Below are 27,886 nucleotides of genomic sequence, written 5' to 3'. Positions count from 1 at the left end.
TTTCATTCATTTTTATGCTGAGTAGAGGATTGTTTTCAGAATTAAGCTTAACTCAGTATTTGCACACAATAAATACCCAGTACCAACAACCTCGGATATGCAGATATCACTCTAATGGCAGAAAATGAAGAGGAACTAAAGAGCCTCTTGATGAGGGTGAAAGAGGAGAGTGAAAAAGCTGGCTTAAATTCAACATTCAAAAAACTAAGATCATGGCATCGAGTTCCATCACTTCACAGCAAATAGATGGGGAAAAAATGGAAGCAGTGACAGATTTTACTTTCTTGGGCTCTAAAATCACTGTGGATGGGGAATGCAGCCATAAAAACACACTTGCTCCTCAGAAGAAAAACCATGACAAACCTGAATAACATATTAAAAAGCAGAGATACCACTTTGCTGACAAAGGTCCGTATAGTCAAAGCTATGTTTTTTCCAGTAGTCATGTATAGATGTGAGAGTTGGACCATAAAGAAGGCTAAGTGCCGCAGAATTGATGCTTTTGAACTGTGGTGTTGGAGAAGACTCTTGAGAGTCCCTTGGACTGCAAGGAGATCCAACCAGTCAATTCTAAAGGAAATCAATCCTGAATATTCATTGGAAGGACTGCTGCTGAAGCTGAAACTCCAATACTTTGGCCACCTGATGCGAAGAACTGACTAGTTAGAAAAGATCCTGATCCATGGAGGGTGCCATGGGGGAGGTAGTAGTCATGATGATCAGAGGATAAATAACATAATAATGCTCTCTCCTTTCTCTTGTCTGGAATACCTAGGGGATTTATTTAAGAAACTTCAAAAATCTTGTGAACAAATTCTGTGGTGAGTAATTCTTTTGAATAGGAATGTCGGTAGCAAACTACTAGGCATTTTATATGTTGAAACTTCCTCATGGCATTCACTGTTGAAGTAATGAAATTTATGAACCTGATAACCAGAGAAAGATTTCAGGTAAGATATAAAATAGTATATAATTCTTGTTTTAGTCTTAGCCTGGCAATTATAATACAAACTCTATTGTTTGAACAAAAGAACTTTTAAAATTCTAAAGCCTTTAAAGTCTTTTTTCAGGATGGCTAAACCAAATTTATATTGGGGGATTCCCTAGTGGCTCAGATGGTAAAGACTCTGCCTGCAATGTGGGAGATCTGGGTTTGATCTCTGGGTTGCAAAGATCCCCTGGAGAAGGAAATGGCAACCCACTCCAGTATTCTTGCCTGGAGAATCCCATGGACAGAGGACCTGGTGGGCTACAGTCTATGAGGTTGCAAAAAGTCAGAAACGACTGAGCAACTAACACTTTCACTTAATAATTTAATTATCTAGTATCTTCCTTTCTGAAGTTTTCTGAGGATTTTCATCATAAAGAGCTTTACTTTTCAGGTAGGTCACTGTCCAACAGAATATAGAGAAATTTTAAAAGTTCCATTCCAACTCTTTGTGAAGTCCTAAACATGGATTTTCTTTCTTGTCAAACTCTTTACAAAATTATCTCATTTTTTAATGAAACTATAAGCATGTCCCAGGACACAATACCAGTACATTACAGAGCCAGCTAATGTAGGAGGTCTATCAGCTTCTGCAGAATACCTTTTTACCTCTAAACATATGAAAAAAGATCGAAAAAAAGGGTATTACTTAAATAATGCTATAAAGAGAGAAAAGAATAAATTGAAATAAAAACAAAATGAAAAATTTTAGTAAAATCATGAGAGTCTGGACTACCTAACTGTGTTACAGGTTATATTAATAGCATGTTTTTAAGAGAACTTGGTATAAAAATATATGAAATTAGAGTCATTTTATAAAGAGATATGAAAGGATTTTTAAAAGTTAAAAAACTCTTAAAAATTTAAAATTTAATTAGATATATTTTAAAGCTTTATTGAGTTATAATTTTCATACAAGCGACACATATATAAAGTGTACATTTTCATAAGATTAGACTTCATTACACACCCATGAAAGTATCACCACAGTCAACATAATGAACATACCCCTTACCCTGGTAAGTTTCCTTCTGCTTTTCTAATCCCTTTCTTCCACACTTCTCAGCTGCCCGTGATCTTCCCCTACAACCACTGATATATTTTTGTCACTATAGACTGCTTTGCAGTTTCTAGAGTTTTTTTTTTTTTTTTTTAATATATATAAATTAAATCACATAGTATGTACTCTTTTTATCTGGCTTCTTTTTGTTCAAAATAACTGCTTTGAGATTTATTCATGCTATTCCATGAATTAATATTTCATTCATTTTCATTGCTGAGAAGTGTTTCATTGTTTGGATATACCACAGTTTACCTCTTGACATAAACTTGGGTTATTCCAAGTTATGGGCTATCACAAATAAAGCTGCTATCATTCACATACAAGACTTTGTGTGGAGATATGATTTCATCTCTCTTGAGTGAACACCTAGAAGGGCTTCCCTGGTGACTCAATGGTGAAGAACTCTCCTACCAATGCAGGAGACGCAGATTTGATCCCTGGATTGGGAAGATCCTCTGGAGAAGGAAATGGCAACCCACTCCCATATTCTTGTCTGGGAAATCCCATGGACAGAGGAGCCTGGAGGACTGCAGTCCATGGGGTTGAAAAAGAGTTGGACACAACTTAGCAACTAACAACAACAACAACAAAACCTAGAAAAAGAATGGCTGGATCATAGTAGGTGCATGTTTAACTTTTAACAAAACTGCTGAACTATTTTTCCAAATTGAGATTACTACTTTTTATTCCCACTAGCAAAATGTAGGGTTCCAGATGCTCTACATCACCACGAATACTTAGTAGTCTTTTTAGATTTAACTATTCTAAAAGGTGTATCATGACATCTCAATTATAATTAATTTTTTCTTCTCTAATGCCTAATGAAGGACAGGGAAGCCTGGCATACCGCAGTCCATGGGGCTGCAAACAGTCAGATATGACTGAGTGATTAAACAATAACAATGCCTAATGATGTTAGGCATATTTTCATATGCTCATTTCCCATATGCATATCTTCTTTGGCAAAATGTCTATTAAAATATTTTGCCCATTTCCCTACTGGGTTGTTGGTATTCTTATTACTGTGCTTTGGGAGTTCTCTGTATATTCTGGATACAAGTCCTTTATCACATATGTGACTTACAAATATTTTCTTACAGTTTATAGTCTATCTTTTCATTTCTTAAAAAGTTTTACTGGGAATTTCCTGGCAGTCCAGTGGCTAGGACACTGTGCTTTCACTGCCAGGGCCTGGGTTTGGTCCCTGGTCAGGGAACTAAGATGCTGCAAGCCTTGTGATGCAGGCAAAAAAAAAAAAAAAAGTTTTACAAATAGAAATTTTCTTCATTTTGAAGTCTAACTTACCTATCTTTCTCTTTTACAAATTGTGATTTTGGTGTTGTAGCTAAGAAATCTTTGCTTAACTCAAAGTCATAAAGATTTTCTACTATATTTTCTTGTGAAAATTTTCATTTTTAGCTTTTCAGTAAGGTCTGAATTCCATTTATAGTTAATTTTCATCTGTGCTTTGCTGTTTATAATAGCCAGGACATGGAAGCAACCTAGATGTCCATCAGCAGATGAATGGATAAGAAAGCTGTGGTACATATACACAATGGAATATTACTCAGCCATTAAAAAGAATACATTTGAATCAGTTCTAATGAGGTGGATGAAACTGGAGCCTATTGTACAGAGTGAAGTAAGCCAGAAAGAAAAACACCAATACAGTATACTAACGCATATATGTGGAATTTAGAAAGATGGTAACAATAACCCTGTGCATGAGACAGCAAAAGAGACACAGATGTATAGAACAGTCTTTTGGACTCTGTGGGAGAGGGAGAGGGTGGGATGATTTGGGAGAATGGCATTGAAACATGTATAATATCATATATGAAACGAATCACCAGTCCAGGTTCGATGCATGATACAGGATGTTTGGGGCTGATGCACTGGGATGACCCAGAGGGATGGTATGGGGAGGGAGGTGGGAGGGGGGTTCAGGATAGGGAACACGTGTATACCCGTGGCGGATTCATGTTGATGTATGGCAAAACCAATATAATATTGTAAAGTAATTAACCTCCAATTAAAATTAATAAATTTATATTAAAAAAAATATTCATAAAGTGAAAAAATTTAAAAAAAATTTCATCTATGCTTTGAAGTATGGATTGAAGATGATTCTTTTGGATAGATAGGTTTTTCTTTCAGCATCTTTTCTTAAAAAGACTATATATTTTTGAGGCTTCCCTAGTGGCTCAGTGGTGAAGACTCTGCCTGCCAATGCAGGAGACACAGGTTTGATCCCTGGTTAGGGAAGATCCCACATGCCACGGAGCAACTGGGCCCATGCTCCATAACTAGCCTGTACTCTAGAGCCCCAGAGTCACAACTACTGAGCCCGGGTGCTACAACTACTGAAGCCTGCACACCCTAGAGGCTGTGCTCAGCCACAGGAGAGGCCACCGCAAAGGGAAGCCCAAGTGCAGCAACTAGAGAGTAGCTCCCACTGGTGGTAGCTGGAGAAAAGTCTCCGCCGGGCAACGAAGACTCAGTGCAAGCAAAATAAATAAATACAGTTGAAAAAGACTATATATTCTGTACTGAATTGCCTTTGCACTTTTGTCTAAAGAGCTGACTGTATGTGTGTGGGTCTAATTCTTGGTTCTCTCTATTCTGTTCTATTGATCTATTTCTCTATTTTTGTTCTAATAGCACATTATTTTGATTACTATAGCTTTATACTACAAAATGGAATTAGTAATTATAAATCCTACAACTTTGTTCTTCTTTATGAAAGTTGTTTTCCTCATTTTATCTTTTTGAATTTCCATTTAGAATCAGTTTGCCAAATTCTACAAAAAATCTGCTAAGATGTTGACTGGGATTGCTTTGAATTATGGACCCAATTCAGGAAGAAATGACTTCCAAATAACGTTGAATCTTTTTATTCTGGAGCTCAGACCCTCCCCTGGCATCCTAAAGGACAGATTTCAAGTAAACTTCACCAGCAAGGTACCTTGGCATCTTCTTTGTTAGCCACTGAGTCATTTAGTTGCAGGGAATAAAGAGGGCTCTTCCTTGGGTCTCTGTTTCACCCCAGGGATAGCGGTTGGCACTTTTTATCTGCTACCTTGGCATTCTTTAGTGTTCTCTTACTTTTAACTAGCCAATTCCTATTACTTTAATTCCCTAATGATTCGTTACACTAAACTGTCACTGTTCATATTCTGTGGTTTCTGTCTTCTGACTCAACCCAACCTCCTATTAATTCTGTTCTAAAATCCTACTTCATATTTTCCATTTCATTATTTATTTTTATAGTCTCTGTTCACTTTTCATTGCATTACTATAGTCTGAAAAAAATATTTCAAATATGGCCATGGAGCTGAGGTTTGGCTTGCTTCCCTTAGTAAGACTATATCCTTCCTTCAGGCTCTCAGTTTTCTACTCGCTATAGCAGCAGGCACTGGTAACCAAGTTTGTAGCCTCCTTTTACTACTACATATAAAATAGATAATTAATGAGAACCTATTATATAGTACAGGGAACTCTATACTCAGTGCTCTGTGGTGATCTAAATGGGAAGGAAATCCCCAAAAGAGTGGCTATGTGTATATGTATAACTGATTCAAACCAACACAACATTGTAAAGCAACTAAACTCCAATAAAAAAAAAAAACAAAAGAGTAGATGCATGACTGAAGCCCAGCTGACCACTTGGTACTTCTGCTCTGTTTCTAGTAGGTGGAGATATTTATCTTGTTTTGGAGCTTGGATATGTCTAACTGTTTTTTCCCTTTTTATGTTTTATCTATCATTACTGTGTGTATGGAGCAGAGCAGTTGTATCAGAGTGTAAATTTACCCTATCATTTTCTCTGTAAGTCTGAGTTGTTTTTTAATTTTATGATTTTCACCTTTATCCGATTTTAAAATTCCACTTTATATACCTGGTGAATTTTCAGACTTCAAGGTGGACTTTTATTCTGTTTTTAACAATTACAGTGGGAGTAGCTATTAACTACCAGTAGCTATTAACAGATGTTTTAACAGTGTTTTTTACACTGTTGCACAGCATTTCACAAATTCTTATACAGTATAAACTCTTATACTGTCTTCTTATACTCAGGCCTTTTGCCATAGAGAAAATTACCTATGCTATTATTTACTTAATATTGTTCTTTTAATGTTTACATAAATGCATTTTTTAAAGAAAATTAATAGATAAGCAAACATATAAATGTGAATGCTATGTAGGATCACATACCTAAAAAGGGAAAAAAACTGCATCTAGAATTAGAAGCAACAGACTGGCAGTGCCAGAGAAAGGCAGAGGAGGAGGTTTGAGGCAGGTCATCCCAGGGCTTCAGACGGATAATAGATGAGACTGAGAAGTGTGGGCAGGATGATGGTGGGAATGGCTAAGGGGTATTCAACCTCAAGTATCTGTCAACCCAAGGAGAAGAAGGGAACTCCAGTTTGTGAGAAATAGTGAGCCAAAGATAAGAGTGGATGATATGGGAGCTGGAGTTTAGGAAAACAGAAGCTAATATTCAGGGGCTGAGGTGAGAGACTTCATGGTGTATGAGTTTACAACTGAGAAGCAGCAAAAGGGCTGAGTGAGGTTGCCTGGGGTTGCGGAGAGAGCTGGACTTAGGGAATGAGGAGGCTGGAAGAATCACAGGCTGAGGTGAGATGGAACTATGTTTTATGAAAGAATGCGGAGGGAAAGAGTGAGAGTGGAAGTTGAGGTCCGAAGAAGGTGCTGGGAATTGTAAGAAAAGGGAGGCTGACTGGGAAAAAGAAATTAGACTTGAGGTAAGAATGAAGACTGAAGAGGTAGTACAGAGAGTTATGAGACATAAGGAGGCTTAAAGGAGACTGATCTGGACTCAGGAAGAGCCTGGGGGTAGGTGTAGGCGAGCAAGCATGGGAACAAGTACTCCTTGCCCAGATGAACAAAGCTATTAGGGTTGCACCCTGGGGTTGAAAGACTGGATCCTGTCTGTGCTAGTGCTTATCTGCACCCAGTGTGTGGAGTGGATTTGGGTCTTAATCTGACTTAGATTGACCTTGAGCATCACTGTTAGTACCACACCACCGGAGCCACTGTTTTAACCCATGGTTTGCCATATAGGAAAGGATTCTCACAAGAGTTCTTGCCCCAGTAATGACCTCTGACGTTCAGTGCAGTCTTATTTGAAGGCTTCTTTGTTACAGTCACAGTGATGTTAGAGTGAAGTTCGGCAAAGACTTAGGTTTGGTAGCCTAAGTGCTATAATAACATTTTATAATAAATACATTCTAAATATATTATAAGGATTGTATCAAAATTCATTGGAGAACATGTTGGTAACTTGTTGATAGTTGACCCATTACCTCTTTATATTGGGTGGATTCCTCAACCTTGTCAGTAAAATCTGACTTCATGCTATTCACAGAGCACAGAGGAATTGAGCTGGTATCTTTTTCAGCAGAATAAGCCACCGATTCTATCTGTTCATCAGCTTTTTTAATATCCTTAAATGAAGAATACCCATGTTACCACCAGAATAATGCCTTAAAAATTCAAAGCAACTCTATTAAGCATCCCTCTAAAATTGTACTGCCTTTGTTACTGAAAGTGGTATATTTCTGAGCAGTTCTTGCTGAAGTTTTTAGACTCAATACAGAACCAGTAAGTCCAATTCATACTAAAATGTTAGTGAGTGACAATAGCTTATTGTGTCTTTCCCCCCAAAGACCTGTATAATTAACCACAGAAAATAATGCCTTAATTAAAAACAATTATTCCACTAGCAAGAACAGATCTTAGTAAAATGAGCTTTGTGAGGGCAATGACTCAAATATACTCTCTCTCTGATTCCTTCTTCCCAGCCTTTTCTGGAGCTTACAAATTTATAACATATAGTTAGGCACTCAAATGTGAAGCTGGCCCTAGGTATGAGATAGACCTCAGGAGACAATAATACTTTGCAGGCTGGCCGCTGCTGCCCATTCCAAACAAACTAAAAAGCAAATTTGGTGGGGCCAGCTCCAAAAGAATGAGAAATTCCAAAGACATCAAATTAACCTTAAAGAAATTGCTTAAATCATAGAATAGGATAAAGTTCTAAACCAGATTCCTCTAAGTCTAGTTTTTGTTTTTCTTGGTACTCCAGAAAGTAAGGCCAGTTTTAGTGACTTCCTTATGAAGACATGGGAGGAGGGGTGAAGACAGAAACGAAGAGCTTGGTTAGGATGATGAAGGCCCAACCAGGTGGGGAGTGTAGATGATAAGACTTAGGTAACTTCAGATGCAAAGGAGAGTATGTACATGAAAGGCTTCCCAGGGACACTGTGATTCTTTAATAAGATTAGCAATTATTAATTAGTCATTTTAAGGTACATAAACTTTAACCAGCCTTATGCTATCTTAATGTCTTGAATCAGACATTCCTTTATGCTATCACTTTCTTTTTTCAATAAATTTCCCTACTAAGAAACAAAATTTTTATTTGGCATTTTTTTCAGGAGCTATTTACTTTGCGGCAAGCTTAAAATAAAATTTTGACTTCTCATAATAAAATTTTCTAGAGAGGTGCTTACAGAACAAGAACAATTCTATTTGCTGAGAAGGCTGCTACACAAAATAACAATGGCAAGGAGTTTGGGTATGTATGTAGTTCTACCTGTTTTTATTTCATTTTCGTGTGGAAACTCACTAAAGGAAGCTCACAGACTCGCTATATATGTAAATAATTATGTGCATTCTAGATAAACAATTACAGCATTAATTGGTACATGGTTACAATAATAACCATGGTTTGAACTTTCCTTAAAAATTTGATTGCATAACAAAGAATAATAATATAATAAAATTTATTACACCAATAATAGTTCTAAGTACTTTACATGAATGAACTCATTTAATGTTACTATTATTTTTCTCATTTTAGAAATTAGAAAACTGAGGAAAAGAGAATTTAAACAACTTACTCACGGTCCTAAAACTATTATGTGGAAGAGTAAGGATTTCAACTTGCTGTGTCTACAGAGTTCATGAGTGTAACCATTTTGCTGTGCTGCTTTAGCAGCAGTAACTTTGTAATACTTATGAAAATCATCAATTGTCATAAACTGATTCATTTGGACACTACCGGCAATGGTAGCAAATAAGTCCATCCAGAGTTTCAGAACTGTGTTACTGTTTATGCAGATATCATGTCTGTTATGTTTACTATATATAGTTCCCAGAATATTAGAGTTGTTCATTGAGTATTAATATTTAAAATTATATTATTATATCAGAATGAACATTATTTTAGATAATTAGAGAGTACTAATCCATTCTGAATAAGATTTTGAATAAAAGTTTTACACAGTTATACCATAAACACTCCATTTTTGTTTTCCCTACATTCCGGAACTCTTTAACCTAACACCTAAAAATGGAGTTTTAGTTTGGCTATAATGAAAAATGTGTTGCTTCAAAGATCTGGGTGTAGTAGTTTTTAAGAATCTTAAAATAGGGTTAGTTTGACTACAATGATTTCCTTTTATTTTTTACAATTATTAGTTTGAAAATATTGAAATTAATAAATTGTTAAATTTACTATGGAATGAAAATCAGACAAATTCAACTGGCAAATAACACATAAATTTTATTTTTAAAGAAGAATATGGCCTAACATGAAATAAAATTGAAATAAAGAGGTTTTAAAATTAATCAGTGTGAGATTACATTTTCAAACTTTTTATTTTCTCTCTCTCTTTTTTAAAACTATCTTTGCTTTATAGGTTGTGTTTAAAAATCCTTCATTCTAACATGGAGAAAGCTGGGGTTTGAAATTTTAAGTTTCGTGAGGTATAGGCTCATAGCTTTCCAGATTTCCTAATTTGTGAAATAATAATGTTGATATAAAAAATATAGTCAGAAAGTTAAAGAAGTAAAATAAACCAAAAAAAGGTTAATATTAGTTGCCTGCAGAAGACCCCTTGGAAAGAGGGCTGCCTTCTTGACCAAGAGAAGAAGGGAGAATGAAAATAGCTAGAGCCTAATCACTACCCCTTATGTTAATGTGCCTTAATAAAAAACTGAAATTCAGTAGGGTAGATCACATGACATGCAGAAATTTGGATCCCAAATTTGGGATTTGCCAGCTTGCCCCAGTATTGTCATGTATCTTCCTGATTACCTAACGTGAGCTTTCTGGTGTACCTGTGATAATGTGGTGTATACACAGTATGGACATGTATTATACATCCTTTCATTTAGCAGATATTTTTTGAGTGCCCATTTTGTGTTAGGCACTGGGTTAGGTGCTTCCTACACAGGAAGTCTTAATCTTTACATGGTCTGATCTTCATTATCCAAATTTTCCTTTATTCTCCCAACACTCATTATTACTTTCTGGTCTCCTTTCTGTTGACCTGCAAACCAAGTTCCTTCTTACTTCCATATTACCTCGATTTCTCCTCCTTACCCGCCTGCTTGCCTTCAATATTTCTTCATGAATACTTTCATGGGATTCATGTCTCCAACAATCTTGCTTCTTATTTCTACAACTTGTAGCATCTGTATGCATGATTCTGCATTTTACCTCTGTAGCTAAGTTTTAAGCCTTTAAGTAGGGATTATGTGTTATAGTTCTTTGTGGTTTAACAAAAAGATCACAGTATACAGAGTTAGATTATTCTGGATCTGCCAGATACAAGCTTTTAAGCCTATTTGTTATCTGCATGGCAAATATTAGGTAAAAATACTATATGTGTGTGTATGTGTGTATATGTGTGTGTGTGTGTGTGTGTGTGTGTGTGTGTATACACCAATGTATATGTATATGTATATATACACCAATTAGTTCTTTAACTTTTATCATTATCTACAACAATGCTGAGGATATTAGACACACTGAATTTCTTAACTAAGGAACTATGAATATCCTTGATTGCCTCATGAAACATAAGATAATAATTCAGGACTTCTGTTTTCTAGCATGTCATGATCTCTGAAAAGTTAAAATATGCAAACACAAAATATGTCATGTAGACATTACCTGTGACATTGCGAGTGAATAATATAGACCCTGTTTTGCCATTAATTCAGCATGTGTCCCTTTTTCCACCACCATCCCATCTTTTATGGTCACAATCATATCTGCACTTCGAATAGTGGAAAGCCGGTGAGCTACTACAATTGTAGTCCGACCTTTGCTTGCCTATAAAGCAATAAGCAAAGAAAATGAATGTTAGTAGGAATGAAATAAACTTGGAATATTCAGGAAAACTTCTTATACTATTATTTAAGCATAAAAGAATCTTATCTTTGGATATAGAAATTTGAAAGCTTTAACTGATCTGGAAGGCCAATAGAAATTAAAATTAAAAAGCAGGAACTTAGATTCCAAATTGTTGAATTTATAAAACCATAGTCAGGCTTCCCTGGTAGCTCAATGTTAAAGAATCCAACTGCCAATGCAGGAGACATGGGTTCAATCCCTGGTCTGGGAAGATCCCACATGCTGCAGAGCAACTAAGCCTGTGTTCCACAACTTTTGAGCCTGTGCTCTAGGGCCTGTGAGTCACAACTACTGAATCCTCACCCCCTAGAGCCATGATCCACAAGAAGAGAGGCCACCACACTGAGAGCCTATGCACTGCAACTAGAGAGTAGCCTCTACTCACTGCAGCTGCTCCACAGGAAAGAAAACCCAGTGCAGCCAAAAATAAATAAATAAGTACTTAAAAAACACCAACACAGGATCTTAGAGCTGAAAAGGAAACTAAAGACTATTTAATCTGAGCCACCTAACAACCGCATGGCTATCAGTAACTAAAAGTAAAGAATCATTTCTTATTTTTCATCTCTAAAATGAAGGTACAGATTCAAGATAATATATATTTTTAACTTTTAACAAGTACTATATATATACAGAAAAACTTAGCACAGCAAATATAGCTAAAATTTTATAATAAATTTATATGTAGTGTAATCTATAAAAATACTGAATCACTATGTTGTACAACTGAAACTATATAATATTGTAAGTCAAGTATATGTCAGTAAATTTTTCTTTAATGGTTAGAATGGCAAATTTAATGTCATGTATATTTTACCAGTGTTTCTTCTTGTCATGACCTTAATAACATTCTAATAATCAGACTGTAATTATTATTCAAAGCATCTAAACTTGTCTCACAGTTAATCCACATCTTCTGTCACATAGATTAGATAGAGTAGTTATTACTGCCCTCAGCAGGCCTACCTATATTTTAGATCTTTTAAAAAAATAATATGAGATAATATGACTGACACCAAATTGCCTTTGATTTTTTTAGTTTGAAAGCAGATCATCACACTGCATGAATAGCTAAGCAAGCAATAAACTAGGAATGGAGCCCACTGTTTCAATTAAAACTCACAATACAGTGACATATATACTGATGGACATAATGTTGTTTAGTTGCTAAGTCGTGTCTGACTCTTTTGTGACCCTGGGGACTATAGCCTGCCAGGCTCTCTGTCCATGGGATATTCCAGGTAAAAATATTGGAGTGGGTTGCCAGCTCCTCCTCTAGGAGATTTTGCTGACCCAGGGATCAAACCCATGTCTCCTGCATTAGCAGGCAGATTCTTTATCCCTGAGCCACCTGGGAAGTCCAACTTACTGTATTACATGCTAATTAAGTACAAAAGGTAAACAATTTCATATATAGACTATAAAATATACCATGCTTATAAAGGAAAGTTTAATTTTCAATAATTTCCTCAACATTTGTGTTCTCCGGAGTCACAGTTCCTAGTTTTCAGTCTTTTTTCTGTCACTTCTTGGGTCTGCGATCTTAAACTAGTTTCCTCATTTATTAAATGGGGTAAATTATGCTACCTATATTTTAGGGTTATCGTGCAGATTAATATTCTTGGTGAAGTGAAGTGAAAGTGAAAGTTGCTCAGTTGTGGAAGTATACTAATGCAAGTTTTATTACTGTATAAGAGTTACCAATATTGGTACCATGCCTCAAAGATGGAAAGTTTGCAGTAAATAACAGCTTTTATACTATTAACTGTTTTCAGGCTGCAGACCCTTGACCATTTACTGAGGGCAAGCCCAGTGTATTAACAGCATGGGGTTTATAACGCATGTATAAGTGTACAATATATGTATATTATTATTGTGCATGCTCAGTTGCCCCAGTCATGTCTGACTCTTTGTGACCCCATGGACTGCAGCCCACCAGGCTCCTGTGTCCTTGGAATTTTCCTGGCAACAATACTGGAGTGGGTTGCCATTTTGTACATCAGGGGATCTTCCCAACCCATGTCTCTTGCATATCTTGCTAGAAAATAATAATAATAATAGCTTGAAGGCCAGAAAGGGAGGAATGGAAGTAAGTTTTTTTTACTATACATGAGGTGATGTAATGTCATTTGGGGGTAGATGGTGATAAGTTAAAGGTATATACTCTAAACCTTAAACCTGTCACTGAAATAAAAAAGTTATAGCTAATATACTTACAAAAGAGATAAAATAGAATCATAAAAAGTATTCAGTTAATCCATGTAAAGGGACAACATGAGGAAAACAGAAACAAGTGCAGAGGAAAACAGAAATAAGAGTAGAAAAAACAGCAAAGATTATCTATTTAAATTGGGTGGTTTAGTCTCTAAGTCATATCTGACTCTTGTGACCCCACGGACTATATCCTGCTAGGCTCCTCTGTTCATGGTGTTTTCCAGGCAAGAATCCTGGAGTGGTTTGCCATTTTCTTCTCCAGGGGATCTAATAATCACAGTAAATGTAAATAGTCTAAATGCCCCAATTAAAAGTCAAAGATTGTCAGACTGAGCATAAAACCAAGACCCAACTGTATGCCAACTACAAGAAACACATTTTTTAAATCAAGACACAAATAAGCCTACAGTAAAGGATGGAAAAAGACATACCATGCTAACTCTCAGTAAAAGAAAGCTGGAGTGGACTGTATTATCAGTATCAGACAAAGAAAACTAAGGAGCAAAGGATATAACCAGAGTAAAGGAGCATATTCCATAATGATAGAGGGATCAGTTAATCAAGAAGACCTGGCAATCCTGAATGTTTATGTACATCACAACAGAGTTCCAAAATACACCACACCAAAATGGACACAACGGCAAGGACAAGTCCAATCCACAATGAAAGGTAGATAATTCAATAACTCTCCCTCAATAATTTATAAAGCAAGTACACAGACTAGCTGTAAGGATAAAGAAGACTTGAATAACACTGTCAACCAATTTCCCATAATCAGTATTCATAGAACATTTGATCAACAGCAAATACATATCATTTCCAAGTTTACATAGAATATTTACCAAGACAGACCATATTCTGTGTCATAAAACATCTTAATAAATTGAAAATATTCAAGTCATACAAAGTATGTTCTCTGACCACAATAGTATTAAGTTAAAATTTAATACAGAAAGATCTCTGGAAACTCCCTAAATACTTGGAAACCAAATAACATTTCTGAAGTAAATGACCTCAGAGTCAACCTAAGAAAACAAAAAGGGAAGAGAAAGTTAAACTCAAAGTAAGCAGAAGAAAGGAAATAATAAAGATCCAAGCAGAAAACAATTAAGTATAAAAGGAGGAAAATAAGTCAAAAAGAGAGACATCAGTATAAGAGAGACTAAAGATACACCCATACATATATGGAAAAACTGATTTTCTACAAAGATGTAAAGGCAATTCAGTGCAGAAATAAGCAGTCTTTTCAACAAATATTGCTGGAACAGTTGAAAGTTCATGTGCAAAGAAAATAAAACAAACCAAAAATAAAACAAACTTCAAACCATACATGGCACCATGTACAGAAATTAACTCAAAATTGATCATAAACGTAAATGTAAAAACTAAAACTATAATACTTCTTGAATAAAAAGTAGGGAAATAATATTTTTGATCTTGAATTTGGCTAAAAATTTCTTAAGTAGAACACCAAAAGCTTGATTTATAAAGGGAAAAATGATAAACTAAACTTCAAAATCAAAGACTTCTGTTCTTTGGAAGGTATTAAGGGGATGGAAAGACAAGTCTCAGATTAAAGAAATATTTTCCAGTTATCTGATAAAGCCCTTATATTCAGAATGTAAAGAATATATAAAGAACTCTCAAAACTCAATGACAAGAAATCAAATGACCAATCAAAAAATGGTATAAGCATAACATGTGAATGGAAACTTTAAAAAAGAAGAGATATGATTCATGCTGATGTATTGCAGAAGCTATCACAATACTGCAATTATCTTCCAGTTAAAAATAAAATATAATTTAAAAAAAGAAGAGATATGATGTTCAAAAAGCACATAAAAATGCTCAACATCATTAGTCATCGGTAAAACTCAAATTAAAATAAAAATAAAGCACCGCTAAACAGTTCTAAAATTATTATGCCTGGATATACCAAGTGTTGGCAAGTATGTGGAGTAGCAGGAATTCTCATGTAGCTGATAAATATCTTTTACTATTGTGATTATGTAACTATTATTTGTTTTAATTCCATTGTATCATGATTGTTCAACAGAAAATAATAGAATTCTATACCACTAAAACTAACGTTTAATACAAAAACCTATAGTGATTTTTAAAAATCTAGATGCACATTACAATTATCTTGGAATTTTTTGAAAAATGCAAGTGCCTGGGTATTGTTTCTTTTTCCAAAGCTCCAGGTATGATTCTAATGAGCATCCATGTTTATAATAGCCAAGACATGGAAGCAACCTAGATGTCCATCAGCAGATGAATGGATAAGAAAGCTGTGGTACATATACACAATGGAGTATTACTCAGCCATTAAAAAGAATACATTTGAATCAGTTCTAATTAGGTGGATGAAACTGGAGCCTATTATACAGAGTGAAGTAAGCCAGAAGGAAAAACATAAATACAGTATACTAACGCATATATATGGAATTTAGAAAGATGGTAACAATAACCCGGTGTACGAGACAGCAAAAGAGACACTGATGTATAGAACAGTCTTATGGACTCTGTGGGAGAGGGAGAGGGTGGGAAGATTTGGGAGAATGGCAATGAAACATGTAAAATATCATGTAGGAAACGAGTTGCCAGTCCAGGTTCGATGCATGATGCTGGATGCTGGGGGCTGGTGCACTGGGACGGCCCAGAGGGATGGTATGGGGAGGGAGGAGGGAGGAGGGTTCGGGATGGGGAGCACATGTATACCTGTGGCGGATTCATTTTGATATTTGGCAAAACTAATACAATTATGTAAAGTTTAAAAAATAAAATAAAACTAGAGAAAAAAAAAATAATAATATAAAGCACTTGGCAAGGTAAAAAAAAATAAAATAAAATAAAACCAGCTTAAAAGTTAAAAAAAAAAAATAAAAATAAAAAAAAAAATAAATAAAAACAACTGGATTATATGATAATCTTTTATTTTTATCTAGTTTGTTTCACTTTTACTATTTGATATTCAGTGCTCGTATTTCATTTAGTTTATATTTTCCAATTTCTCCATCTTTTCTTTGTTGTTCTTTCTCAAGTCTTTATCAAGTGTAGTAGAAAAGCTTTTGTATACCCACATGTGTATATAAATACTATGTATAATATATATTTTAGAAAACATGAAATTTTGCTTAGCTAAAGAATTTATGACATTTTACACTGGTTATACTAAGTACAAACAGAACGTTAGATTTCTAATATATATTCACTCAAAACTTTGATATAGTTCCATTTATTCTGGCATCTAGTATGACTGCTAAAAGTCTAGAAAGTTTATAATTTTAGTGATTAAAAAATCTGAATGAGGCTAGAAACTTCTAATCTGATTCTGAGAATATAAAGAAATACTGTGTTGTAAAAAAAAAAAAAAAAACAAATTAATGTGATACAGTAATACTAACTAAAGCACAGATTTTGTTCAAATTTCACAAAATTTTATGCTGGTGTCCATTAATTGTTTTCATACCTTATTCAAGATTCCACACTGCATTTAGCTGCACTGAGCAGCTTCAGCTGCATGTGACTAATTCTAAGTTCTCTTTTCATTTTTATTCTGTTACAAATATTTTCTAATTTTCCTTGTTATGGCTCATTAGATGTTTGATTTGAAAGTGGATATTTAATTTCCAAATACATGGGGGTTTTAAAGTATCCTTGATATTAATTTCTCATTTAAACGCTTTCTTCTCTGCAACTGCCCTCTTTGTTTTTTCAGTCTTTTAACTTTATTGAACAAAAGAGCCTCTTGATGAAAGTGAAAGAGGAGAGTGAAAAAGTTGGCTTAAAGCTCAATATTCAGAAAACTAAGATCATGGCATCCAGTCACATCACTTCATGGCAAATAGGTGGGGAAACAGTGGAAACAGTGGCAGGCTTTATTTTGGGGGGCTCCAAAATCACTGCAGATGGTGATTGTAGCCATGAAATTAAAAGACGCTTATTCCTTGGAAGGAAAGTTATGACCAACCTGGACAGCATATTCAAAAGCAGAGACATTACTTTGCCCACAAAGGTCCATCTAGTCGAGGCTATGGTTTTTCCTGTAGTCATGTATGGATGTGAGAGTTGGACTATAAAGAAAACTGAGTGCTGAAGAATTGATGCTTTTGAACTGTGGTGTTAGAGAAGACTCTAGAGAGTCCCTTGGACTGCAAGGAGATCCAACCAGTCTATCCTAAAGGAGATCAGTCCTGAGTGTTCATTGGAAGGACTGATGTTGAAACTCCAATACTTTGACCACCTGATGCAAAGAACTGACTCATTGGAAAAGACCCCGATGCTTGGAAAGATTAAAGGCGGGAGGAGAAGGGGATGACAGAGGATGAGATGGTTGGATGGCATCACCGACTCAATGGACATGAATTTGGGTAAACTCCGGGAGTTGGTGATGGACAGGGAGGCCTGGCATGCTGAAGTCCATGGGGTCGCAAAGAGTAGGACATGACAGAGCGACTGAACTGAACTAAACTGAACTGAATTTTATTGAGGCTTTCAATGGCTAAATCAAAGATCTGTCTTGGTAAATGTCACATTGCACTTGAAAATATGTGGGTTATTTTCAAATATTTTTTGATATTGCTTTCAAACATAATTCCACAGTGATAAGAGAACAGACTATCATTTCAATATCTTTAGGCCATACATTTTTTGCATCTTGTTTTATATCCCTGGATATATTCCAGGCTCTCCTGGTTTATAGTCTATGGGAAGTTGAATAGAATTTGTATCCTGCTGTTGTGTGAAAACTGTATAAATCTTAATTATGTTGAGTTGGTTCATAGCGGTTTTCAGGTCTACTATATCCTTTTACTTTTCTGTCTATTCATTCTATTAATTTTTGAGAGTTTGATATTGAAACACCAATAAAAATCTTAATTTATCTACTTAAAAATAATTGTAATATATAGTGGAACTATATGTAACTTTGTTCTGCTGTTTCCAAGTCTACTGTAAATGTGTTATATTTTCCTAACAAAAAAACAAAAAAGAAAGAAGGAAAAAGGTATCCATGAAAAGAAAAGAACATAAAAGGAAAATAGTTTGGCACTCAATGAAAAACTTAAACATACTCCTACTATAAGATTCACCCATTCAAATTTTAGGTATTTACCTAAGAGGAAACAAAAGTGTATGCCCACAGAAAAAAATGACATACGGATGTTCAGAGCTGCCTTATCCGTTAATATTCAAAACGTGCAAACGAACCAAATAACTCAAATGGGCATCAATACCAATAACTCAAACTGTGTTATATCTCTATAATGGAACACCATCGACCAATAAAAAAAGGAACTAAACATGGATGAGTCTCAAAACAATTACACAGAGTGAAAGAAGCCAGAAAAGAATACATACTATAAAGCTCTAGAAAATACAAACTTCTCTATAGTGGCAGTAAACAAATCAGTGGCTGTCAAGAGTCAAAGAAGGTTAGAGGGGTTGGGATGGAGGGATTACAAAAAGCATGTAAAAATATTTGAGAGTGACTGGTTGACAAATTTGATTATGGTGATGGTTTCACAGGTGTACATATATGCCCAAACTTTTCCAATTGTATATTTTAGTATGTGCAGTTATTGTAAATCAAAAAACTGTTAAGAAAAAGAAAGTCAAACAAAAGAAGCATGTTTACAGCACCCCAGGTGGCCATTCTTGAAGTTCTGCAAAAATCCCCAATGAGACAGACATTTTAATGATATTATGCAAATATAATGAAAAAGTGAACTGAGTAGCAGCTAACTGCATTGTAGGTAGGAAGCTTTCTTTTTCTTAACTTCAGCAAAGTCTGAATATGGACGTTGTGAGTTTCTATGGATGATATTTATGTAACATACTCTGTAGTAGAAGAGAGGTCTAAGTACTACAATGCTTAGTGCTTCCTTCATTTTTCATATTGCCAAATACATTGATTTTTTTTATTAAGCTAATGAGTGGATATATTTAGGCAATGAATATTTATTGTTTGCTTTGTTTTCCTCAGTCTCTTATTTACTTTTATGTGGTAATTCTAAACCTTCCTTATATGGAAGCATCCTTATGAATGGTATAAAAGGTGAGTAAAAAATGTAATGAGACTGTTTTAGTTTCTTTAAATAAACTTTTGATTTTAGAATAGTTTTAGACTTACATAAAATTTGCAAAGGAAGTACATCCATGTACCCGCACATAGTATACTCCAGTGTCATCATCTGATATTTCTATAGTGCATGTGTCACAACTAATAAACTAATATAAACTATGTTATTTTTAACTAGACTCCAAATTTTATTCAGATTTCTTTAATTTTTACTTGTTTTCCTTTCTTTCTGTTCCAGGATATCGCATTGCATTTAATCATCATGACGCCTTAAGATTCTCTTGACTGTGACAATTTTTCAGATTGTTCTTATTTTTGATGAACTTGACAGTTTTGAGGAATATCTGTCACATACTTGGTAGAAGGGCCCTCAGTTTGGGTATGTCTGATGTGTCAAGTTTTTAGGGGCAAGGTATTCAGCCTAGACTGATCCCACTTCTCTCATTCAAACTGGGAGATCCTAGGACTTAACAACAGTGCCTTAAAAGACAATGTTAATAATGTTGTTAAGTGGATATGATTTAGAACTATCACCACAAAGGCGAAAATACCCAGACACCCAGGCTTCTGCTCTATATTGCTCCCATTTATTCAATTACTTTTCCATGAGGTTACAAATGTTATTTCTTAAAAGCAACAGAGCTCAAACCTTATTGATAAAGCTATGTTATCAATTAGTTCAATGATTTTCACAGTACTATTAAATATTTCTTAAACAAATTAATGTGAATGAAATTTAATTAAAAATATGAAAGGGCACATATAATGCCTCATGTTCAAACGAGAATGTGGGGAGAGAGAATGTTGTAAAAATCAAACAATTTGGAGCTTGCAACTAGAAGAGGTCTGAGAATGGTGTGCAGTCTCTTGAGACAGAGTCAGAATCACAAGGTTTCCTTATGCAGGTTTGTCTAGTCCTTCTCTTCTTCAAAGAGGGACTCAGGCATTTTTACACACATATATTCTTGTATTTCTTCATATATTAGGCATTACACATGGTGTGGATGTACTTATTCTGAGAAAGTTCATACTGTTGTCAGATACCTGAAAACTGACACTAAGAGATAACCATTTCTGCACTGATGTTCCCCTGATAGGAATGGCCTGAGCTTACACATTTGTATCATCTTTACTCTGCCAGAATCCTGATCTAAACTACAAACATTTGATTAAAGTATATATTATGTTGGGGCTTGCCAGGTGGCACAGTGGTAAAGAATCCACCTGCCAATGCAGGAGACTTGAGTTCCATCCCTGGGACAGGAAGATCCCTTGGAGTAGGAAATGGCAACCTGCTCTAGTACTCTTGCCTGGGAAATCCCATGGACAGAGGATCCTGGCAGGCTACAGTTCATAGGGTTGCAAAGAGTCAGACATGACTGAGCACAAGTACATATATTATGTTACAATTAATTTATATCATGAATTAGAATCTGAGTATTTCAAACAAATTACAGAAATACATAATACTTTAAAGGGGAAAAACTTCTCCAAAGGCATATAAAACGGAGCCTGCAAGTATCAAGGTAAGCACTTAAGGCACCATAAAGTACACTGTGTATGTATGTTCAGTTGCTCAGTGGTATCTGATTGTTTGTGACCTCATGGACTGCAGCCTGCAGGCTCCTCTGTCCAAGGGATTTTCTAGGCAAGAATACTGGAGTAGGATGCCATTTCCTATTCTAGAGGATCTTCCTGACCCAGGGATCAAACCTGAGTCTCTTGAGTCTTCTGTATTGGCAGGCAATTCTTTACCACTGTGCCACCTGGGAAGCTCATAAAGAACAATTTCACTACAAGAATACAATTTCACTACATCATAAGTGTGACCTAAAACTCAAATATGAACCATAGGGAACAACAACAAAAAAAAGTTTGGCACCAATCATTTCAGACTTAAAACAGAGAAGAGATTTTGGAAGCCAAGGCCTCTTAGAAAACTGATCAAAGAAGTGTCAGCTGATGCTTTGTCTTTTAGCAATAATTACTGTAAAGATAAGGCTTCCCTTATGGCTCAGCTGGTAAAGAATCCACCTGTAATGTGGGAGACCTGGGTTTGATCCCTGGACTGGGAAGACCTCCTGGAGAAGGGAAAGGCTACCCACTCCAGTATTCTAGCCTGGAGAATTCATGGACTTGTATAGTCTATGGGGTCCCAAAGAGTCGGACACAACTGACCAACTTTGACTTCACTGTAAAGATAAGGAAGGTAGTGCAATTCATTCCACGTTTTTTTCAGATGCTTAGGTGTAGCAGATTTTCAATATTTCATTGTTGCTATTATTCCTTCTAGAAAGTACCAGTTTGAATGAATCTCCTGGCATTTCCTCTGCTCCTTCACATTTTGTACATGCTGAAAGACAAACCATTAGGTATTTGACCAAAGAAAGGTCAACAGAAAGATTTCTACTTGACACTTTGCTGGCATTTTCAGATTACTTCACAATTTCATGAACAACCATAAATCATCAGGTAATTAGCTTGGATTTTGAAAGACAGTGTGCTTTAAAACATCCCTCCCAGAATTGCTAGGGCAGAGATAAGGGCCTGAGGAGGTCAGCTAGCTTCTCATCATTGGCGGCCATAGGCCTTGAACAAGAGTGGGCAGCAGGAAAAGAAGGGAGAACAATAAAAAGCTGTAAGCATTTGAGAGGGCCTGCATTTGACTGCTGGGTCAATTAACAGGGGTAATAGACTCTCTGGAGAAGCCTGTAAACACAGAGTTCTAGTGTCTAACAGCAAGCGTGATGTAAGAAACCTATGGAACCACAAGTTCTCGCTGACTGCCTCCTAGAAGACTGCCTCAGGTGGACTTGGGGCCCACTCATGACATATGCTCCATGATCCAGGCCTGTGGTCTTCAAACTCTTTTTCTTTAAGATGAAAAATCCTTTCACCAAATGAAAGCACACATAGAAACTTTATATGTTTAAATAAACCATACAGATTAACGAGTAACTCCTCTGTATGAACTGTTGGCCGTAGCCCTGCCCGCTCATCCTACCCCACCTCCCCGCCTTCTTCCACACCTCAAGAGGTTTCTGGAAAACTCTAGTACTTCAAAAATAAAGTCTGACAAACCTCTCACTGCTGCTGCTGCTGCTGCTAAGTTGCTTCAGTTGTGTCTGACTCTGTGTGAACCCATAGACGGCAGCCCACCAGGCTCCCCTGTCCCTGGGATTCTCCAGGCAAGAAGACTGGAGTGGGGTGCCATTGCCTTCTCTAATGCATGAAAGTGAAAAGTGAAAGTGAAGTCACTCAGTCGTGTCTGACTCTCACTACTCTTTTGCAAATTTCTGTCTTTTTTAGCTACCAAATTTTAACTCATCTGCTATAAGAAACTCTATATATGAGCTTCCCTCATAGCTCATGGTTAGTAAAAGAGGTAAAGAATTTGCCTGCAATGCAGGAGACCTGGGTTCAATCCCTTTGTTTGGAAGACCCCCTGGAGGAGGAAATGGTAACCCACTCTAGTATTCTTGCCCAGAGAATCCCATGGACAGAGGAGCCTGGCAGGCTACAGTCCATGGGGTCACAAGAGTCACACACGACTTAGTGACTATATGTATATCGTAGCTATATGGGAAACACAGGATTTTGGAAGTCTTAACTACCTCATTATGATGTTGAGAGCCCATTGGCTTGGTGTTCTTCTGGGTCAACACTGGTTCCATAGGTGAACAATAAGAATTTACTGCCCCATCTCATCACCTGTCCAAGAAGGCTTTCTCTTTTGTAAAATGTGGTGATGAAAAGAAAAATGCTAAGGACTTAGAAGCTATATTTAATAAGGGACTCACCTCCTTCCCAATCTCTTTCTTTCAACTTGCATGTGAATATGTATGTATGCTTAGGTTAAGACCCTTTAGAAAGGAAAGCACATTGAAAATCTAAACTCTGCTGAGTTGAAGCCATGTGGACTAACAAGTTAGTAAATTGGAATAGGACTGTATAGTACAAAATTTTCTTTTTATATCCTGGAATCTCTTCATTATCATTTTTAAATAACTTAACAAACAACTTGGCAATTGAAGATAATAAAATTATTTATAATCATTTAATACTTTTTTCCTTCTCTTAACTTTATTAACAAGCTAACATTTGTGGATAAACTTACAACAGAAAGTAAATGAAGAAGTAAATAGTGAATAAGAAGAGAAAATGTTACAATAGTTAGCTCATCTTTCTTCTAAGAGGAAATAAAGTCTAACCTAGCTCAGAGCGCTGACCAAAAAACAATACATTAAAGATGTCTTATTTGCTAACAGCTGTAACCAGAGAACAGTTGCCAACATCCATTGGATCATAGAAAAAGCAGAAAAACTCCAGAAAAACATTTGCTTCATTGACTACCCTAAAGCCTTTGACTGTGTGGATCACAACAAGCTGTGGAAATTTTTCAAGAGATGGGAATACCAGACTACCTTACCTGCCTCCTGAGAAACCTGTATGCAGGTCAAGAAGCAACAGTTAAAACTGGATTGGAACAACAAACTGGTTCCAAATTGCTGTATACTGTCACCCTGCTTATTTAACTTATATGCAGAGTACATCATTCTGAATGCCAAGCTGGATGAAGCACAAGCTGGAATCAAGATTGCCGGGAGAAATATCAATAACCTCAGGTATGTAGATAACACTGCCCTTATGGCAAAAAGTGGAGAGGAACTAAAGAGCCTCTTGAAGGTGAAAGAGGAGAGTGAAAAAACTGGCTTAAAACTTGACATTCAAAAAACTAAGATCATGGCATCTAGTCCCATCACTTCATGGCAAATAGACAGGAAACAACAGAAACAGTGACAGACTTAATTTTCTTGGACTCCAAAATACTGCAGACAGTGACTGCAGCCACAAAATTAAAAGACACTTGCTCCTTGGAAGAAAAGTTATGACAAATCTAGACAGTGTATTAAAGAGCAGAGATATTACTTTGCCGACAAAGGTCCATCTAGTCAAAGCTATGGTTTTTCCAGTAGTCATGTACAGATATGAGAGTTGGACCATAAAGAAAGCTGAGCACTGAAGAATTGATGCTTTTGAACTGTGGTGTTAGAGAAGACTCTGGAGAGTCCCTTGGACTGCAAGGAGATCAAACCAGTCAGTCTGAAAAGAAATCAACCCTGAATATTTATTGGAAGGACTGATGCTGGTGCTGAAACTCCAATCCTTTGGCCACCTGATGCGAAGAGTTGACTCACTGGAAAAGACCCTGATGCTGGGAAAGATTGAGGCAGAAGGAGAAGGGTACAACAGAGGATGAGATGGTTGGATGGCATCACTGACTCCATGGACATGAGTTTGAGCAAGTTCCAGGAGTTGGTGATGGATAGGGAAGCCTGGCATGCTGCAGTCCATGGGGTCACAGAGTTGGACATGACTGAGTGACTGAACTGAACTGAACCATGGTAGTTACATGGATGAGCTGGAATGCTGACTATCTGGGTCCAGGTTCTGGCTTCACTACTACTGCTAAGTCACTTCAGTCGTGTCCGACTCTGTGCGACCCCATAGACGGCAGCCCACCAGGCTTCCCCGTCCCTGGGATTCTCCAGGCAAGAACACTTGAGTGGGTTGCCATTTCCTCCTCCAATGCATGAAAGTGAAAAGTGAAAATGAAGTCGCTCAGTCGTGTCCGACTCTTAGCGACCCCATGGACTGCTGACTACCAGGCTCCTCCATCCATGGGATTTTCCAGGCAAGAGTACTGGAGTGGAGTGCCATTGCTTCACTGCTTCCTAGCTATTACGCAACCTCCCTGTGCTTCAGTTTACACATCTGTGAAACAGGAGAATAAATGTACAACTTTCATTGGATTCTTGTAAGGATTAGTTTTTCTTATTCATCTGTTCCATTATTACACCTAAAATAATGACTTATGAATGGCTTCAGGGGGTCTATGAACCTCTCAATATTATACATAAATCTTAGTGTACAAGTGAATTTGCACATTTTTGGGAAGATTTACAGTGGTTTATTTTTCTCTTTCTTAGATTCTCAATGGGCCCCTGATCTATCAAATGGGGAGAAACACTATTCTAAAAGGAGTTAGTGGCCTAACTCCTTACTCTAAAAGAAGTTAGTGTTGACACCAAGTTAACACCAAGTCTTATGCATGTGAGCTTGATTAAGCAAGCTTGTAAAATGTCCCATGATGCTTTGGGATGAGGTAGTATCTGTGTTACCTTTGTTCTCCTAATTAAATTCCAGCCAAGGAATTTCCCTTGTAGAAATTCCCTTTCTGTTCCCAACTACTAACAAATAGTTTTAAAAACAGGGAGGGAAGAAAGAAAAAGATCTAAAGTATTTCCAATTCCACATATAAAAAGAAAGATATTTAACACAGACACACCAAAACGTGTGTGTGTGTGTGTGTGTGTGTATGTGTGTGCATCTGTGTGTGTAATATAACCTCACTTCTTGGGGCTTAATTTAATAAAGTAGTCCACAGCTTAATGCAATATACCAACTTACTTATTAATTCTCCAAGTAGTATAAATATAATGTAAGGGACTTCAGAGGAAGACCAACAGAATGCATCATATCAGAAACAGAAATGATGATAAAGAAAAGCCCATGGCTGTTGCAGCAAAGTGGCTCAGTCTCTTCAAAGAATAAAGCTGTGATGGAAACCCATCTTTCATAATCAGCAAAGGGCCTTTTTAAAGGTTCTCCACTGATGCGGTATAGCTGAACCTCCCTTAATAATTATTCCTTAGATTTGCATACAACTTTTAACATTTCAAAGAGCTTTCACAGGCTTAATCCTAAAATCAACATGGGCTTTCTCTGCTTCCCCAGGGGCTTGCAGGTGTTCACTGCCATGCCTCCTCATAGTAGGACAGCTTGGAAGCCTGGTGCATTGGCACACCAGGTCCAAACCAGTAGCAGAGTAAAACTCCATAGCTGTGATATAGATCTTTATCCACTGATCTTAAATCCTCCTCTTGAACAAGATTTATGAAGCAAAACTAGATGGTAGCAGGCCTACACTAAAAAAGTCCAGAAAAGAGCACTTCAGGCCTTGAAACTCTTCTGTATCACACTCATCCAAACACTAGTCAACAAATATTTATTGACTAATGAGGGCCAGGTATTGTTCTATTGCTGAGTATGCTGCAGTTAAGCAATCAATGCCTTTGATAATAGACAGCAGATGTTTTAGAAGAGAGTAGATATTTTAGTAGGGGAAGAGAGAAAATAAACAAATATGTGTATAATATATTAGCTGATATAAAGGGCTATGGTATGTCTAAGGGGTAGCCAATGTGGGACAGAGTGGTTCGGTTCCAGAAAGCTTGGTGCCAAACTCCATAGAACCTTATACCTTCTGTAAGGAATTTGGTTTTTACTTAGAGTGAGAAGTAAGATAAGGAGCCATTGAAGGGTTTGAAGCAGAAGGGCAACACAATCAAATTTACATTTTAGTAATATTGTCTGTGTGCTGTGCTGAGAACAGACTGAAGTGAGCAGTATGAGAGATATGTTATGTGTTCGTCACTCAGTCGTGGGCAACTCTTTGTGACCCTATTGACTGTAGCCTAGCAGGCTCTTTTGTTCATACGATTCTCCAGGCAAGAGTACTTGAGTGAGTTGCCGTTTCCTTCTTCCAGAGGGTCTTCCCAACCCAGGGATTGAACCTGGGTCTCCTGCATTGCAGGCAGATTCTTTACCATCTGAGCCACCAAGGAAGCCCATGGGAGATAGCTATTGCAATAATCCAAGTAAGGACAAGAGTGATATTTCCCTCATGCCCCTTTTCAGTCAAAATCCACCCTCTTCCCCCAGTAAACTATTGATTTGACTTTTTTTCTTTTTATCACTATAGATTAGTTTTGCTGGTTCTATAGCTTCATACAAAAGGAAGACGATGGGGTAATGGAGAGGAGGGGTTGGGAGGATATCTGAAGGCTGGGTATGGAAGGAGGTAGATGCTGCATTCACCAGTGAGAAAGAATACAATTTATTGTTCCCTCTTTGTTGGCTAGTGGTTTACATGACATTTTGAGCTATAAAAATCGGTTAACTACTGTGGGTTAGGCTGTATCATGCCACAGGGTTCTAGAATTTATAGACAGATGTCTGAGCAGAAATGAGACCTGTTGGATGCCCTACCCTCTTTAGGTGGGGACCTCTTTAAAGCTTGGTTCCGCAATCACCATCTGTGTAGTGGGTGTACAGAACTCTCACAGCACTGGAGTGTTCATAGTTTGCCTGTATTTTAACTTTTCCTTTCGTGTGTGTGTGTGTGTGTGTGTGTGTGTGTGTGCACGCGCTAAATCACTGCAGTTGTGTCCAACTCAGTGCGACTCT

The 27,886-nt window shown here is 36.7% G+C and overlaps 1 protein-coding gene across 7 annotated transcripts in view; it reads right to left on the bottom strand.

The window, feature by feature from the left end:
* Positions 1-27,886, bottom strand: part of ABCB5 (ATP binding cassette subfamily B member 5) — a 133,917-nt gene that overhangs the window by 61,519 nt on the left and 44,512 nt on the right. For all 7 annotated transcript variants that reach the window (XM_070787571.1, XM_070787573.1, XM_070787574.1 and 4 more), the window contains 2 exons: positions 11,038-11,199; positions 7,379-7,519 (listed from right to left, as the gene is read on the bottom strand). In XM_070787571.1, the coding sequence (XP_070643672.1) occupies positions 7,379-7,519; positions 11,038-11,199 (303 nt within the window). The remainder of the gene's footprint in view (positions 1-7,378; positions 7,520-11,037; positions 11,200-27,886) is intronic.

This window comes from Bos indicus, chromosome 4 (assembly GCF_029378745.1).
Source record: "Bos indicus isolate NIAB-ARS_2022 breed Sahiwal x Tharparkar chromosome 4, NIAB-ARS_B.indTharparkar_mat_pri_1.0, whole genome shotgun sequence".
In the NCBI taxonomy this organism is placed as follows: Eukaryota; Metazoa; Chordata; class Mammalia; order Artiodactyla; family Bovidae; genus Bos; species Bos indicus.
Note: the sequence above shows the minus strand (reverse complement) of the source record. Positions and strands in the feature narration are given on the sequence as shown.